This window comes from Cyprinodon tularosa, unplaced genomic scaffold (assembly GCF_016077235.1).
Source record: "Cyprinodon tularosa strain WSP-4 unplaced genomic scaffold, ASM1607723v1 ctg237, whole genome shotgun sequence".
Taxonomy (NCBI): domain Eukaryota; kingdom Metazoa; phylum Chordata; class Actinopteri; order Cyprinodontiformes; family Cyprinodontidae; genus Cyprinodon; species Cyprinodon tularosa.
In genome coordinates this window covers 364,137-380,688 of record NW_024038885.1, presented here as the reverse complement: position 1 = coordinate 380,688, position 16,552 = coordinate 364,137, and the positions used below count along the sequence as shown (strand labels likewise).

Here is a 16,552-nt window from a genome sequence, read left to right as displayed (position 1 = left end):
CCTGCTTACACGGCGGAGAACTATGACGATCTTTCATCGAGCGTTATTTTTTATTCAAACGCTCCTTTTCCTCTCTTTTTTTTTTCTTCCCTCCTATCGTTTCGATGTGTGATTACATGTGTGTGTTCATGCGAGTACGACAGATTTTACACAGCCATTGAGCAGTCGTGAGACACAGTGGTCACACTTAATTTCTCATGCCAGTGATGCACTAATGAATCAACACACGCTTGCCTGTCAACAGCGAGGGGTCGTGGTAAAATATACTGGCGTAGATTTTTAGTCCAACTGCTATTTAAAACAGCTGTTGGATGAAAGCAGGCGGTAGAATCGTTATTATCTTTATTTAAAAGTAAGTGAATAGAGATAACTTTTTTTCCAATATATGTTTTTTGGTTGTGATAATGCTTCAAAACCATAAGTAAAGTGCTGTAATGCCTGTTTACTCAGTTGTACCAGCCGGAGGGTCCCCAAAGTCAAACCTAACAGTGTCTGTGTTTAGCCATGGCATGTAAAAGGATTTTCTGCGTGTGCGTATGTGTGTGTTAGCAGCATTTTTGGAAAAGGTTAAGTAGTCTATCGTGGAGATTGGCAGGCCTGGCGCAGACCTGAGTCTCACCCCCCTGCAGGGAGCGATCAGTGACATGCTCAGTGTGAGCGTGTGTGTGTGTTTTAGACGAGCAGCTGTTTCCAGCTCTTCCTACTTGCCACATTGTCCATGCCTTGATCCGCAGCGACGCGCCAAGCATTAAATGGTTTTTCACGCGTACACCTTTCACAGCCCGAGACATGTCAGGCTGTGGTTCCAAAAAAAAAAAAAATAGAAGTCGGGCAACAGAAAAAGAGGAAGGGTAACAAACTGAGGGAGTTTTAAAGAATAAATAACAGCATATGTGCTAGCTGCTGGAAAAAATAGCATTTAAATTATTTTTTTTTTGCTTCCCTTTTTTTTTGGCAAGAGCAAAGTGTTTTTAAACCATCCTCCCCTCTCAGATGAGCTTAAGAAGACAAAAGTTGTTTAATTCGGTTCCATTGCAGAGGCAGTAAAAGGATAAAGAGAGTGAGGCGCAATTTTTACTTTGTTCCAGTCATTTGGAAGAGAATTGACATCTGCAAACTAAAGGCAGAACCGCCCACACTGCCAGCCTGCCTCTTCCAGTGCATATAAATACATATATGCACACACACACACCTACAGGCTATGTGCACTGCCGGTGTCACACATATAGCAAGAGGAATGGCAAAAAAAGGCTGCTCGCACACATGCACTGAGCAGAGGGCATGAACACTTACAGTTCTCCAAATTTCTGTTTGTACTCATGCATAAATGCATGTTGATGAGAAAAGTTTTTGCAACCTGCAGGAGTGGAGCTCACCCCATCTGAATTACACCCCTTTACATCAGAAACCTCTCTTTCTGTCTGTTTTTATATTTGATGGCTCTGTTTAGTCTATGCGAGGTGCATAGATTATATGCAGAGAAGCATAAGCATGTTAGGATGCCTCCAGGATCAGGCTGTCTGTCAGAGTTCGGGCCCTGACGCACCGAGTCTTTGAAGGAGCCACGGCTCCCCTGCTAATTCCGCTTGATTGGGAAATGACCTTTATTGTTGGACGCTGCCTGATGACTTCTCCCTGGCAGCTTTTACAGCAGAGCAAAGAGATCCGACAACCCTTCAACCCCCAGCTTTCCATCTCCCCTCCATATTCTTGTTCTGTTTGTTTTGTTTTGCGAAACATCTTTCTCGAAAGAAAGAGTGCGGCTCTTTTAAGCAGGCACTGGATTAGATAAATGGGATGTGACAGGTGTGACCGTTGCCTTCAAGACGCCTGCTTCCCGTCTGCCTGTATCTCTCTCCCTCACTCTCTTTCAACTTGCACCTCTCTCCTTTCCTCTAATAACACCGCGTTTCTCTCTCTCTTTCCTTCTTGTTTTTGGATGTTTCTCTTTCTCTGACTTTTACACGCTTCTTCCTTCTGTTTTGTTCGATTTGCATGTCGAGCCGCTGCTGATGCAACTCTTAATCCCAAAGAAATCCGCTTTTTTAAGTCAGATTCCTCTTCTAATCTGGTACATATAGAAGAAACGACAGCAAAGAAGAGAGTCTAGAGCAGCCACCTGGTCAGGTGGTTAGAGAGAAAGTATAAAATCGTTTAGGCTTTAAAATCACAAGACTGCTGCAGTGTTTATGGCCTTAACAGCCTTGTGTTTCTATTATATTCAGATACAAACTTGTTTTCCGCTTGGTAGAGCTGTTAAAAACCTTAGGAAATGTACAGAGTAAAAAGGGATTTACCTGCTGATAGATTCTGATTAGAGGTTTTGCTTAAGGGTCATTTAACAAAAGAAGTGATGAAATAATGGTATTAAAGATGGATGTTACCCGAACCAACCTGGACACTTGTGTGAAAAGTAACCCTTCTAAAACCTAATAACAGCTATGATAAAGTCACATGGGGGAGATTTTGGCCCACTTTTTTTTGCAGAAATTTGTAAATTCGACACACATGGAAGAATAGAATTCAACTTTATTGTCATTACACTGTCACAAGTACAAAGCAATGAAATTCACTCTCTGCATTTGACCCATCCCTTCAGGGAGCAGTGGGCTGCCAATGTGCGCCGCCCGCGGGATGCAGTGTGGGGGTCAAGCGTCTGGCTCAGGGACCCAGAGTGGCAGTCGTTGGGAGTGGGGCTTGAACTCAGAACCTCTGGGATCCAAGTGCAATGCTCTAATTATTGAGCCACCACTCCCATATCAACAGCCTCTTGTTATCTCAGAAGATTTGGACTTTAACTAGGACAGCCCAAAGCTCTAATATCAATGTGTTTTTAAGCATTTGGAGGCAGTTCTAAACATGAATGTTGAGGATTGAAATGAACCGATGGAAGAGACCTCCAGTGCTTTAGTTGACCTCGGGTCATCCGTAGAGTCATTCCTAGTTAAAAACAGAAACAATAGTTTTTTGGGTTTTTTTGTCTCCGGAAATATTAGCATAACTACTGGTAATACTCCTACCAATCACTTCTTCTAAATAGCTTAGGGTTTAGTCTCCTACTGTATAACATTTCACATGATTTAAACATACAGAAAAAGCGATCTCTGACTTTTCCTCTAAAGCATGGATCATTCAGTCTCTTTGTTTCCTCTGTTTACTTAGATCTACTGGTTTTCTTGAAGACTGAGGCATTATTTGGATGTAAAATATGCTTTGTTTTATGTTTACAAGCCATGTCAATGTTTAAGATCAAGAGTTCATTATAATAACTCTTATAAAATTCTCATGGCAGTTGGATTACAGCTTTACATATCCTCAAAACCTGCTTAATCAAAGGCATGAGATGCCTGTTCTTTGCTTTAAGCTGAAGTCATTTTGCTCTATTTCAACCTCAGTCTGTGCATTTAGTTTAATTAATCTCTACATGTTTATATTTGAGATTGTAGAACAGAAAGGTCCCTTTACTTGCACCATCTCCAAAAATTGGATAATGTCTATTGGTTGCTGTTTAGACTTGATGACCCCTGGGTGCAACTTTTTTTGCTCCTGTCCTGCAACAGCAAAGTTATTTTCAAACCTTTTATCATCTGTTTTATCGTTCATAGGAAAACCAGATACAGCCAGTTTGGAGCCATGTGGCCTAAAGTAGTGGGGTTCTGTTTTTTGTCGTAGCTGCAGACGATTAAGAGCAATAGTGAAAGATAATTTTACATTAATATATCAGAAAGCAGGTAATAATATTTTTTTGTGACATTAATGATTGTGCCACTTGTGATTTTGTTAAACAATGTATTCCTTTATTGTGAATTTCTTACCACTGAATAAATGCATTGAAATTATAGAACCATTTGCATTTAAGCTTTTGCACATTCTTAGCAGGGGTGCCAACAAGTTCTCTGCAGATCGTACATAACTCCTGCATCCTTATAGCTGCAGTCACAATCTGTCCATCTGGGACGATGCATGTGCAAGAACGTCAAGGGGAGGATGGAGGAATTATTGAACGTGCTGACTTATTCAGAGTGTGGAAACACAACAAACTAAAGTGAGAGAGTCAGTGAGGTGTGGAAAATGCCAAGTGATAATGCTCTTCTGGACCTCTCTTATGGAGCCCTGCCATAGACAATGAAAGCATTGTCATTGTTGAAAGCCAGTGAGAAAAGAAATACTTATTCCCTTCTTTAAATATATATATATTTTCTTATATAAGAAGTAGAATAATTCATTGTAAAGATGCAGGCTGGATGACCTCATATTTGACTGTGATCCACCTGCACTTTTAGTCAATAATTAGTTTATCCGTCAAATTATATTTCATACACCTGGAATGCCAGTGCAGAAAATCCAACCAAGGCATTAAACAGAGTCTCTGTGCTGCTGTCTCAGATGGCATGCCCTATACTGTAGCAAGATTAGCCAAAGATTAACCCTGTGGACCATTGACCCTCGTGATCACAAAGAGCTGAGCTGACAGACTGGCTGTCTGATTGACTTACTGACTCATTTGTAGTTGGAATTCCAGCGCACACCTTCACGTGTCAGAGTTCAAGAGTGAGGGCGCTCTGTGTGTTTAGTACCCATTTACACCAGAAAACTGCATTGTTCTAGTTGCGTGTGTTCAGCAGTGTCCTCCCTCTTGGTGTCGCCCTTAATTGGCCTGAGCAGGCCTTAAGCCCATAATGCCGGCTGTAGAAACAAACACAGGTTTTACCAGGCCGAAGATTAACCTGCTAATAGTTACTTACTGTTGCCTTCACCTGCTGTTGATTGGTTCAAGCTTCAAAGTTCGTAGCGACTTCAGGCAAACACATTGTGACTGAAAGATCCAACCCGAGCCTCTTGGGGGCCCTAAGCAGAATTTGATTTGGTTTTGAATTTGATTCCCTCTCCCACCATGCAGAATCACCTATACTAGAACATTACTGACACAAATGTCACACTCTAATGTTATAGTGAATATTATAAATGAATTCACTATGGTAATGTATTAATACAAAATAAATAAATAAACAGTACTTACAATACTTTCTTTTTTTAAACCTTTTTAATACAAACCTATTAAATAGATTATTTGCAAATGTGCATTAAATGTCTAATATTTTAAATAAAACCAAAATAGACAAACATTAATATAATTAAAAATAAATAGTTAGAAAAACGGATACTTAAATAAGGAAAGCAAACATAACAACAGCAAGGGTTCAACAATGAATGTACAACAATGCCTCAAAATTGACAGCTGCAAAAGTTCTATGTAATGTTTGTGAGGATGTATTGCAACACGGCAGAAGGAAGTTTTACCTAATTGTGAAGAGCAGGCAAATAAAGCACCAGTTTCATGGCTGCAATGTTAAAGCTCCATCCTTTACATTGATTCTGCCCAGCGTCTCTGTAACTGCTGAAAAAAAAAAGGATCCACACAACATGATGCTTCCGACACCGTGTTTCAATGTAGGGTTTTTGTCGGCCAGAGTTAGATTATCTTTTTCTCACATATGTTCTCCATATGTTTGTTTTAAATTCTTTCATGGCTTATGGTCTGTGGATCATTGCTTCTCTCTGATCTGTCTCCTAAAATGTATTTCTTGGTGCTCTTAATGGTCAGTTCTTGGTTTTTAAACTGAGGTTAAATTTTATCACACGGAAATAGTTTTTTTTTTTCTATGGGTATCAGAATAAATGATGCTCAATACCAATGCAGCATAAAATCAAAATTTAGCTGTAATGTAAATTGATCAACTGCATAAAGTCACCAAATGTTGATTGAAGTTTGTTGAATTGCAAAAATCAAATAAACATGCTAATGATCTAACTTTGTCCAAGTTTTTGTTTTAAAAGGAAACAAAGTTCTTGTTATATATTAAGTCATTATAATAGAATATCTGGCTACAAACTGCACAGATGCTCAGTTAGAAAATGTTCTTGAAATTCAAGAGGTCATTGTACTTCAAATGTGAAAGAAACAACACTGACGGATAATTAGTCCTGGTGAAAACTTGGAAAAAGGCAAAGAGCTTTACTTTAGCCCGCACTGTGTACATGAAAGTTTTTTTTTTAATGGAAATCATTTGACACCTCTCCAGAGTTTTGTTCTTTCAAAAGGAAACCGTTGTTTGCCGTTCTCTCTGTTTGCTGGGGATGCAGCCTCAGCATTCGCTATGATGAGTCTTAGTGACGAAAAGTTGGGCTCGCGATGTGGAAGCTGCGTGCCTCTGGACGTCCCTCAAACGGCGCGATGGAAAGCTTTGTGATTAAGAGTTAGCGTTGACAGTTTAGAGCACAATCAGTGTCTCGCTGTTGTTTCATGTGCCCGTTCTGTCAACTACCTCCAAATCAGTCAAATGCAGATTCCAGAGGAGGCGAGAGAGACAGTAAAAATGTGCCCTAACTTGAGATAACTGGCAGGAGATGAAAGTTGCTACATTGGGATATAAGAACAGGAGATGGGAGGAATAAAGAGATGGAAAGAAGGGTGGAGATAATGAGTTTGTCTGCTCTAGCTCCTCCCCAATCTCATCATCATGTTCTTTATCTACAGTTGCTTTACATCTTCAAGTTTGGGGTATTTCTAAACTGATTAAATGTCTTCATTTTTGATCCTCTCTTTCCTGCAGGAGCATGAGGGCATGAAGGGGAGCTCCCTGAGCCCTTACCCACAGCATAATGCTACCTCACCAGGCAAAGAGGAGAGCGGAGGTGGGGGGCGCCCCTGCAGCGATGGGGGCACGGCGACCGGTACCCTGGGGACCCCTGAGAGACGCAAGGGCAGCCTGGCAGATGTTGTGGACACACTGAAACAGCGCAAGATGGAAGAACTGATCAAAAACGAGCCAGAAGGTCAGTGATGAAAGCCCAGATGTTTCAGCTTCTCTGGCCCGGCGCCACGCTTTTTATCACCCTCTGCTGTTCCTTCCCTCTTCTTCTATCTTCTCTGTGCTTCCTCATCATATACTCTGCACTGAACCCACTCGTGTTCAGAAAAGAGTAGAGCCTTTGTTTATCCGGAATACGAAATGACAGCTTCAGCTGCTTGGGTCTATTGTCCGCTATGCTTTGCATATTTATCAAAACCTGACAAGTAAGATGTGCACTCGCATGCATGTGTTCATGTGCGAACGCTGGCCACTTGAAAAATACTTGGATGTGTTAACAACTCTCCAAATGCTTCCTGCTTTTACAACAACAGACATTCATAAATGAGTTTGTCTGATTGACTCATCTTGCAGAAATAAAAGCATCTCACCTCAAGCCCCCTCCCATTCCCCAACATTGGTGATGATTGATTTAAAGCACTTAGATAAAGATTTCTTGGAAAGTGGAACCAGAATTCTGGCAGGGGCCCACAGAGCTTTGCTCCCGTAGCCTCCGCAATTTATTCCCAAGCAGAGCCTCAGGCTACTAGTTGGAGTCATGCAAAGAGATAAATTTAGCCCATGGCTAATGCTCATTTATAACGAGTGGATAAATGGTGTTAAAATCCCTGGAATGCATCTTACAATCGGAATGTGATATAAATCTCGGCAATGGGTGTCTTTCTCTTTTAGGAAGACCGCTTTATGACACCATGCTACCTCTTGGGACATATTCTAAGAAAATATCAGCTTTTCAACTATCCTCTGGCAGTGTTTGAATCCAGTTTTTCTTTTAAGTCACAGAGCATAACAGAGGCTGCAAAAGTAAAAAAAAAAAAAAAAAACTAGAATATAAAGCAAAAATATATTAAAATTGTTCAATTTATACTAGGGCTTAAACATTTAATTGTGATTAATTGATTATTGAAATAATCAATATAGTAATTGATTAATCAACTGTAGTATAGACACTTTAAATCATGACTTTAGCTGACAGAGTAAACCATTTAGATTAGTAATTATGTCAAAAATGTAAAAAAAATATATATATTTTGATATTTAAGATAAACTTTTTCATCGCTCAATATGCTCTATTCATAACTCTCCAAGTGGAAAAGTTTAAGTTTCACCTGATTTCATTTCGTAAAAACTTTCTTTAAGGATAATTTTTCTATCCGATTATTAATTGAAAAAATAATTGACAGATTAATCGATCTGCTAAATAATTGTTAGTTACAGCCCCAATTTAGAGCATATATATGTGTTTAAAGGTCAAATCTAATATAGTTTATATAACAAGGTTGGAAAATAATTTTTATGATTGCAATATTATATAGCGATATTTTATGCACAACTTTCTGTTGATCTGTAACCCCATACAATTAATATAATACAGGGAGATTTGTGATTTCAACTGCTAAAAAGTTCAAAAGGCCATAAATCCTACTAAAACTTGACAGTTAAATCCATGCTATAGAGCCTGGAGACCCAAGGGAACCAGCTTATGAATAAACTAAACAGCTCCTGCAACAGCAAAGACAAGGTACAAGCTCGGCTACTACGGCTACAGCTTCATCTAAGAATCTAGTTTACTAAAAAGGAAGCAGACCTACAAAGACCTAATAAAAAAACAAACAAAAAAAACGATTTAAAAATTGATTTTCCTTCTTATACTCTAAGCAGCCAGACTTTCCCTTTACTTTCAAAGCCACTGTTGTGCTGCGCTCAAGCATCCTCTAACACACAGCTTCAAGCTCAAATGACATCAAGCCCAAAAGGTGAAAGAACAGCACTGCAGTGCAGTGAGGGTAGGTGCATTTTATACGTGTTATGCACCCCACTACATCAACAGGCTTTTATTTCAAGCTGTGATGTCGTAACATTGTTTTGCTCTGTTTTTGTAAGGCTCTCAAAGCAGCTGGTGAGCTTTTGCCGTCTGGTTGTTTTTATTCCAGCCGATAAAGAACCCTGTTGTGGCACATTTTACAAAAAAAGAAAATAAAATTAAAAAAATGGTCTGTTTGTTGAGCTGAACTGTAATTGAGGTGTGTTTTGGGTTGTTCGCTGCTTCGCTGGACCTCGTGAACTGGCTGCAAAGGGAAAAAACAACAATAATGGATCTTTATGACTCAGCCAGGGCAGTGCGAGGGGAAAGAAAAAGAGTGAGAAGGAGAGGAAAGCGATGGAGAGAAAGAGCAGTGTCTTCACAGACCCCATTAGCACAGTGCCACAGCAGTGTGGCATCAAAACCAAGCCAGAGCATTATCAGCCGCACGATTAAATGAAACGCGCTAATAAAAGATCCTCCAGACCCAACACGCAGGCAGAAAAATAAAACAAAAAAAAAATATATATATATAAACCCAGGCCAAGCAAGAGAGAAAAGGGAAGCAAGAGAAAAGAAGACGAGTGGCAAAGGGGAAATGGACGGGTTGGAGGGGAGAGAAATGATGAGGGGGCCGGTATTGAACCCCTGATAGAAATCCCTTTTCTTTGCCCGGCTAGCTATTGTTTGGCTGTATGGCTCACAAAGGCCATTAGCTGCAAACAGCAGGTTGGGATGAAAATTTAATGAAGGCTTTAATCATTATGAAAGGCCTGGAATATTACTGCTCATACACACAGACACACTGCTTCCAGCTGGATCAATGACACACACACATTCATAGCGTCGGAACATTAACACCAGGAGGGATGTGAAAGAGAGGACAAAGGCACAAAATGGGTCAGAAAACCATAAACATCTTGAAACAGAAAGAGGGGCTCAGCCTATCGTAGGCAGGCCTTGAGCTAGACATCACACGCACAGAAAGTCACCCGCACTAAGTTTGAAAGATTTAGTCTGTGGCTAGTGTTGCTCTACTTAGGCTAGATGAATGGCGAGTGGTAGATACTAGGTCAGTGTGTGTGTTTGTGCTGTTAAAGCCTTTGGGAGCGTGAAGACGTGTGTATGTGTGTACGTCTATGTGACAGAAAGTGTGCGGATGAGTGTGCTTGTTGGCGGGAAAAAATTGCATTTGCTTGCATTTATGGAAGGTAAGGTGTGTGTTTGGCCTCTAATAAATGACTTGGCATCCTGTCCCCCATGGCCTGGCCCAACCAGGCTTCACTGCTCTTCTGCTCCCTCCATTCATCTTCTTGTCTCGCTTCACTGGCCACCTGCTACCCGAGAGATGCACACACATTCGCACGACATCGCTTACTTTCTTTATTAAATTCTTCAGAAGCAACAGGGAGACGATAAGGATGCCTTGACGCCGGCTGCCAGCGATTTTCTGGAGTCGGAGGTCGCTTGGCGGCTGAGAGGCTCATGCACGAGTGTGTCTCTGTGTGGTTATGTGTCGTAATGGGCAAGTACAGGGCGTTGAAGAAAGGTGTGGGGTCGATTGCAGGGTGAGCATTTTAAACCCAAGGGATATGACTGCAGAAGGCAACACCTGGTCAGGATCCTTGAACTCACCGTTTAGCCTGTTGAGACCTCTGTGGCATAGGGCAACGCCCTTTAACAGCCTGTAAGGAGCGCTAGGGATGGATGAATGGATGAATGGATGGATGAATGGATGGATGAATGGATGGATGAATGGATGGATAGATGGATAGATAGATGGATAGATAGAGTCAAATGGGGTATTAAATGGATAGAACATCATAAAATGCTAAATGGGGCACAGATGTTCCTCTCGGCCCCTGGAGTGGTGCCTCCACTGCCCTGGACTTTTACCAGACTCTCAGCCTCATTCCTCCTCTCGTCTCTCCTCCTCTCGCTATATGGCGGTATCAACTGTAAGTGGCTCACACGCACTAAGTGCCAGCTGAGCTCCATCTCTGGACCCGTCTGTTGACCCTCTGCTACCCAGCTACAGCTACCCGTCACTGGGGTTTCACAGCCTCTGGGGCTCGTTCAGCTCTTCTTCTTTTTACTGTAGCCTCAGCTGGAAGAAAGGATGAACAAAGATAAGTTTGTGTATTTTAGACTTGCTTTTTTGTTCTTGTTTATTTAGATAAGCCTACAAACATTGCCAGCAGTAGATACAGAAATACTAGCAGTTTTTTTCTTTAAAACACCTTGCAACAGGCATTCGTTGAGCCTGTTGAAGTGGACAAAATATAATACTTGCATTTAAAATATTTTACAAATGAAAATGATGAGACCGGCATTTGTATTAACCTTACATTATTTTCTTTTGGTAGGACCATCTTTCAGTACATTTACCACAGCAAGTTATTTTGGGTTTTATCTACCCCTACTCAAGAACTCCATGTAGCTTGCATGATTCATTTTATTGCCATGTTTTTTTTATTTTGTTATTTCATTTAGGCCATTTTTGTGTCATCTTACCCAAACACACGTCTGCCTTGCCTTGGACAAACCTTGTGACTAACTCCAAATATTACATCTGGCTTTCTTTCAATAGTGGCTGGTTTTCTTTTTCCATATCTCTAGGGTAGACAACTGATATTTGTCAAATTGATAGATTTTCCTACATTTGCTCTGGATCTCTGCCCTTTTCTCTACTACTGTAACTAATGTTGTCCCTGCCCAGCCTGCCAGTTAATATGGCTCGCCATGTCTACATTTTCTATTGGCATGATCTTCCATCTCCAGGTGTTGGATGAAACATTGCAACATGCTTTAGATCTTAACCCTTCTTTAAAATAGGGGCTCTAAATAGCTAAATACTTGTATTGGAAAAACTGAGGTGAGTTTTTTGGTTGTCTGAGATGTCTGGTTATGGCATTGCTGTCCATTTAGTCCTCTCAAGAGAAGTTTTACGGTTGGCAACAACCATAAGGTCCGTCAAAATGGGGTTTTAGATCGTATGGAGCCTGATACTTCCATACGCTTCCAAAAGACAAGATTCCTCAATGAAGTTGTTGACCAGCCACACACTCACGGACACGCACTCGTACACGTATGCCATGCCACTGCGTCTATTCTTAAGGAATGGAGGTATCTCTCGGCTTGCTTTTAGTGAGCATTGAGGCATTTTATAGGACAGCACTTAGGAGAAGCCATTGTTGCCACACAAGCACGCAGTGGCTGGAGCTCCCTCACGCCTCCATACACTCCAATGGGTGACAATGGTAAGGGCGGACAAGTACTGCCAAGAAAGAGAAGAGAGAAAAAGAAAGAGCCCTAGAAGTGAAGGGATCAGGGCAGTCTCTCGTTCATCCATCCATCAGTCCAGGCAACACCCCCCTCCCCTCTTCACTTTGCTTAATCCTTCTCCTCTGCTATCTGGGGGGTTATGTCAAACACTCACAACATGCTCACACTCTATGAACATCCACAATGGCATATACACTTCTTTTGAGTCAGTGCCTAGTATTTTTATGCACATATTCTCGAGGGAAAACTTGGCAGTTACAGGAACACAAATACACACACAGCAGGTTGAGAGACCTAGCGTGGGAGCAGGAGGATGTCTTTATGGGATTTTTACCCTTTGTTGGTAATTAGTTAGTTGTATTAATTAACATTAAGTGGGGAAGGACTCTCCTTGCCGTTGTTTCCAGAGAGTCATCTGGCGCTGGGAAAATGATGGTGAGTGAGATTATTCACAAGGGGGTCTAAAAAACAGACTTTTGTCGTATAACAATTAAACAAAAAGAATGAAAGAGAGGACTTTTGACTGAATAAAATAGTTCTTATTATATAAAGAGCTTTTAAATTCACTGCTGACATTTCCTAAACAGACGTTTGACTTTAGCTTGGTGAGCCTAAGCTCTCCCTTGACCTCTTTTCTGATAGAATTTGAACTCCATGATTTGATTTGTCTGCCTAACCACGAACCTTCTGACCCAGTGCAGAAACTAAAACAGTAGACACTTAAAAGATCTCTCTTAAAGACGAAAAAAAAAAAAAAAATGGCATCCTCATGAAAGGGGAAAGCTTGAAAGAAGCTCTTGCTTCAAGTTGCTTATTCACATAAAACAATTCGTCCTTTTTTTATTTATCGCTCTTCCTCGTTATCCGGTTGTCATTGTGTCAGTTAACTTCACAGGATTCGTTGTAGATGGAGGGGGGATCATCACCGACATGGCTCACAATTCAATACGAGTTAATTCGGGGCTTTTTTCTTCTTCTCTTCCTTTGTGGCATGAGAAACAGGCAACGTCATGGGGCGAACCTGAGGCCTATTGTGGGGCTTGCCATTGTTGGGTTGATGAAAGGCGCATTCAAGTCACTTTTTTCCGTATTGAATTGTTTTGCGTCTGCTTTTCAACGTCCCATTCTCTCCCCAGTCTTGCAGGAGACAATCGGTGGGGATGAAACTCCTTTCTGCCATTCTTCCCAGTTCAGATGAGCGATATTAAGGAGATGAATAGTATGCAAGTGTGTGTATCTGCATTCATGTGTGTGTGTGTGTGTGTGTTTTCTGGGGGAAAACAGTGCCCGAGCTTTTGTCCGATTTGTGTACATAAAGGGGCTTAGACAGAGGAGAGAAGGTCCTGTGGTTCTGCTAAAGGTGTAGTTGTGTGTGTGTGTGTGTGTGTGTGTGTGTTTGTGTATTATCAAAAGCTAGAGTTCCTGATTTACTCAGGGTTTCCATAGATTATTAGCTACAACCTTCTCCTGCTCCAACTTTCCTACAGTATTTGTGCATATTAGATGATCAAGCAGTATTTGTCAGCTCTCCTTAGAACTGTTTATTTGCTTCTTTTAGTTTCTAGGCGCCCAAATATTTGACTGATTGCACCGTTTTCAACTCATTCAGCATCATATTCAGTCACTAAATCTGTGGAATCCATAACCTATCTATGTAACTCTCTGTTAAACCCCACTCTGTTGCTGCTTTTCCTCTGTTTCTGTTCTTTCCCTTTCTCTGTCCTTTCTTCCATTCCCATGGAGAGTCGAAGGAATGTTTTTATACACTAAAATGCCTGCAAGATTAATGAGTTTTGAGCAGAGTGCGCTGACTTTCATTTGTCCCTCAATTACTGTATCAAAAAAAGGACGTGAAATGCTTGGAAAAGAAAAAAAAAAATCTCAAAACTTCAAACGAGACACTTAAGCAACAAAAACACTCCAAGGAACATATTGAAAGAAATTGCCGTTTGAAATCGTAGCTGTTTTTTTTTTTTTTTAAGGCCAAATGACTGCAGCCGAAACACTTTTATTCACTGCAAAAAATTATCAAGTCAGCCGACAACCATCTTCCATTAGGAGCAGAAAACCAGCACTTATTCTGGTGGTAGGTGAAAGTTTTATTTTGAAATAATAAATAAAAAAAAGGTTTGGCTTTGATTTTGACACCGTGCCATGGCAAACTAATAAAAAGCTTTGCTGCAAGGCTTCCAGACATCTCCGTTACATGCTTATTTTATTTAACGCGCGTGAGCAGGAGTGGGTTTATAAGCTAACTCTAAACGATATGCGGATTAGTCTGATGCTGCAACACCCAACATGATGTATGTAAACTGTGTCAAACTTTGTGTGCAATTTAGATTCAGCTTTTGAAATATAGTTTAAAACGGGTGTTTTTTTGTTGTTTTTTTTTTTATATTTACTAATAATATTCCTGTAGTGCATCTATATAATATATATATACTTCCACTCAGTGTGTTAAAAGCATATTTATTTTTCATATAGCAGTGCATTACTGTGAACCATTTTCTCTGCACTAAAGTAAAATGGTCATATATTTGTACTTGGAAGTCCTTAATCTGAAACCCTTGAATAAAATCCAGCATGACCCTCTAGTCCATTTTATGTCATTTAAAATCGGTAACAATTGCGCCGTTTTGCAAACTTCATTGATTTTTTTGAAAACATTGCAACTGAAAAATGCACAACATGAAAAAGCAAACTTAACCGATCATTAAATGATGTATTTGGAAGAGCTAAATAAAAGGCGCACATTTTCTTTCACGATTTTATAGCCGGTTTTGGTTCATCATATAATACCAATGAAATTTGAAATCCGTGGTTGTAAGATGGCAAAATACAGAGGAATCTAAGGCCAAGGATGTCTTTTAAAAGGTACTTAGGAATTATTATTTCCTTTCCTTTTAATATTTGTCTAAAATAAAATCAACAGTCCAATTACAGTCCAATTTATCTGATCTGCTCGTAATTTTTACGTTTTAGCTTAAACACAAAAAAACATGTAAGCATGCACTTCTTATATTTTAAACATCAAACTGTTTAGAATAGCATTTGGAAAACACAGTGTGCATATAGTGGCACTATTTAGAGCACTGCCAGGGAGCAACAAGTCATTCAGTCTCTCAGTCATTAAGCATCAAGAAGGAACCACCCCACTGGTGAGATATCCTTTCAGCCAGCCAGCGAGCTGGTCCCTCATCTGCTCCATCAGCCAGTCAGTGTGTCAGTCTTTGAAGCCACACGGTCTTTATTAATTAACCCCTGGCTGGCTGGTCAGAGGGCGGCTGCGGTAGATGAAGTGGCGCTGTCTATGTTGTCAGCCTCAGGGGTCACGAGCAGAGCCCACAGCATGACCCTGGCTTATTTGAGCCAGATGTTGGGAGACAAGCATCTCAAGAGCTTCCCTCCCCGCCCCGCCACCCCATCCTCTCCATTGGCCACATTCTTTTCCTTCACCATTGCTCGGCCAGCAGTACAGGCATCCTTTTGCTTATCACAGTATGTCCCATACTTCCTTACTTTTATTTTTTTACCTTTTTCTCCTCCTTTCTCATTTGGCCCACTGCCGCTTTCCGCTTCGCTCCAGGGAAAAAGAAGCGTGTGTGCCGCCTGGCATCCTGCCCACTCTCATCCTTTTTTCTCCATTCATTTCATCCCCTTCTTACCATCAATGATCTACATTTCTCTCTTCTTTTACCTTCCCTCCATCTTCCCCCCTCTGCCTTCCTTTGTCTCCATCACTCTCTCCACCTGCTCCTAATCACTCCCCCTCCATCTCTTGCGCTCATTCAAACGCCCCCCTCCCCTCCCCTCCCTCCCGTCTCCTCCTCAGCTGGGCTCAGGAGCAGTGAACAGGTGTTGTCTCCTTTTGATTTGGGTGCGTTTGGATTAATGCTGTCAGCTCAGCTGTTAAAACAACTGCCATCGCCAGATGCCAGTCAGTTTGGGCTGGAGTTGTCACCTACACATAAACTCGCACAAACACACGCACATGTTCAAACACCCAAATAGACTTGGATGTAACCGTACGTACACCTGACCTAGGGGTTTGTGGGGAAGAAGAAGAAACTCAGCTGCCGCGTGTCAGACTAGTCAGTAATCAAGTCAATTGTGGTCTTTTTGAAAAAATAAAATTAGTAAATTCTTTTTTGGCTTTTAAATGTATGTCATGCATGAATTGTCGACAAATATCTGCCACTCAGGCAGTCGACCCATAGTGTTTGCCTAAGCTGACATGATAGGACGGATCATATGTGGATTTTTGCAGGGTTTATGAACACCTACATTTGATAAAAGAAAGTCTATGGCATAAACTTTAAGCCAAAAGGTAGGCGTTTGGCCAAAAGCAAACTTGGTAAAAGCAAGTGTTGCCTAACTTTGTGAAATCTATTTACACTCTCTGACTTGATTGCCAGAATTCCTTTGCTTTAATAACATTTGTAACACTTGAAGTGAATGGACCCAAAGGCATTTAGCTGTTTTTTTTTATGAACAAGTCTTATAAGAGCAGGACAGATAGATTTTTATTTTATTTTTTTGCATACTTTCCCAAATTTGGTATTTGTTAAATGGTATGAGAAACTTTATGACC

The 16,552-nt window shown here is 40.8% G+C and overlaps 1 protein-coding gene across 9 annotated transcripts in view; it reads left to right on the top strand.

Moving 5' to 3' along the window:
- The window catches only part of sox5 (SRY-box transcription factor 5), a 90,688-nt gene that overhangs the window by 13,355 nt on the left and 60,781 nt on the right, over positions 1-16,552 (top strand). For all 9 annotated transcript variants that reach the window (XM_038287192.1, XM_038287188.1, XM_038287186.1 and 6 more), the window contains exon 4: positions 6,615-6,837. In XM_038287192.1, coding sequence (XP_038143120.1) covers positions 6,615-6,837 — 223 coding nt within the window. The remainder of the gene's footprint in view (positions 1-6,614; positions 6,838-16,552) is intronic.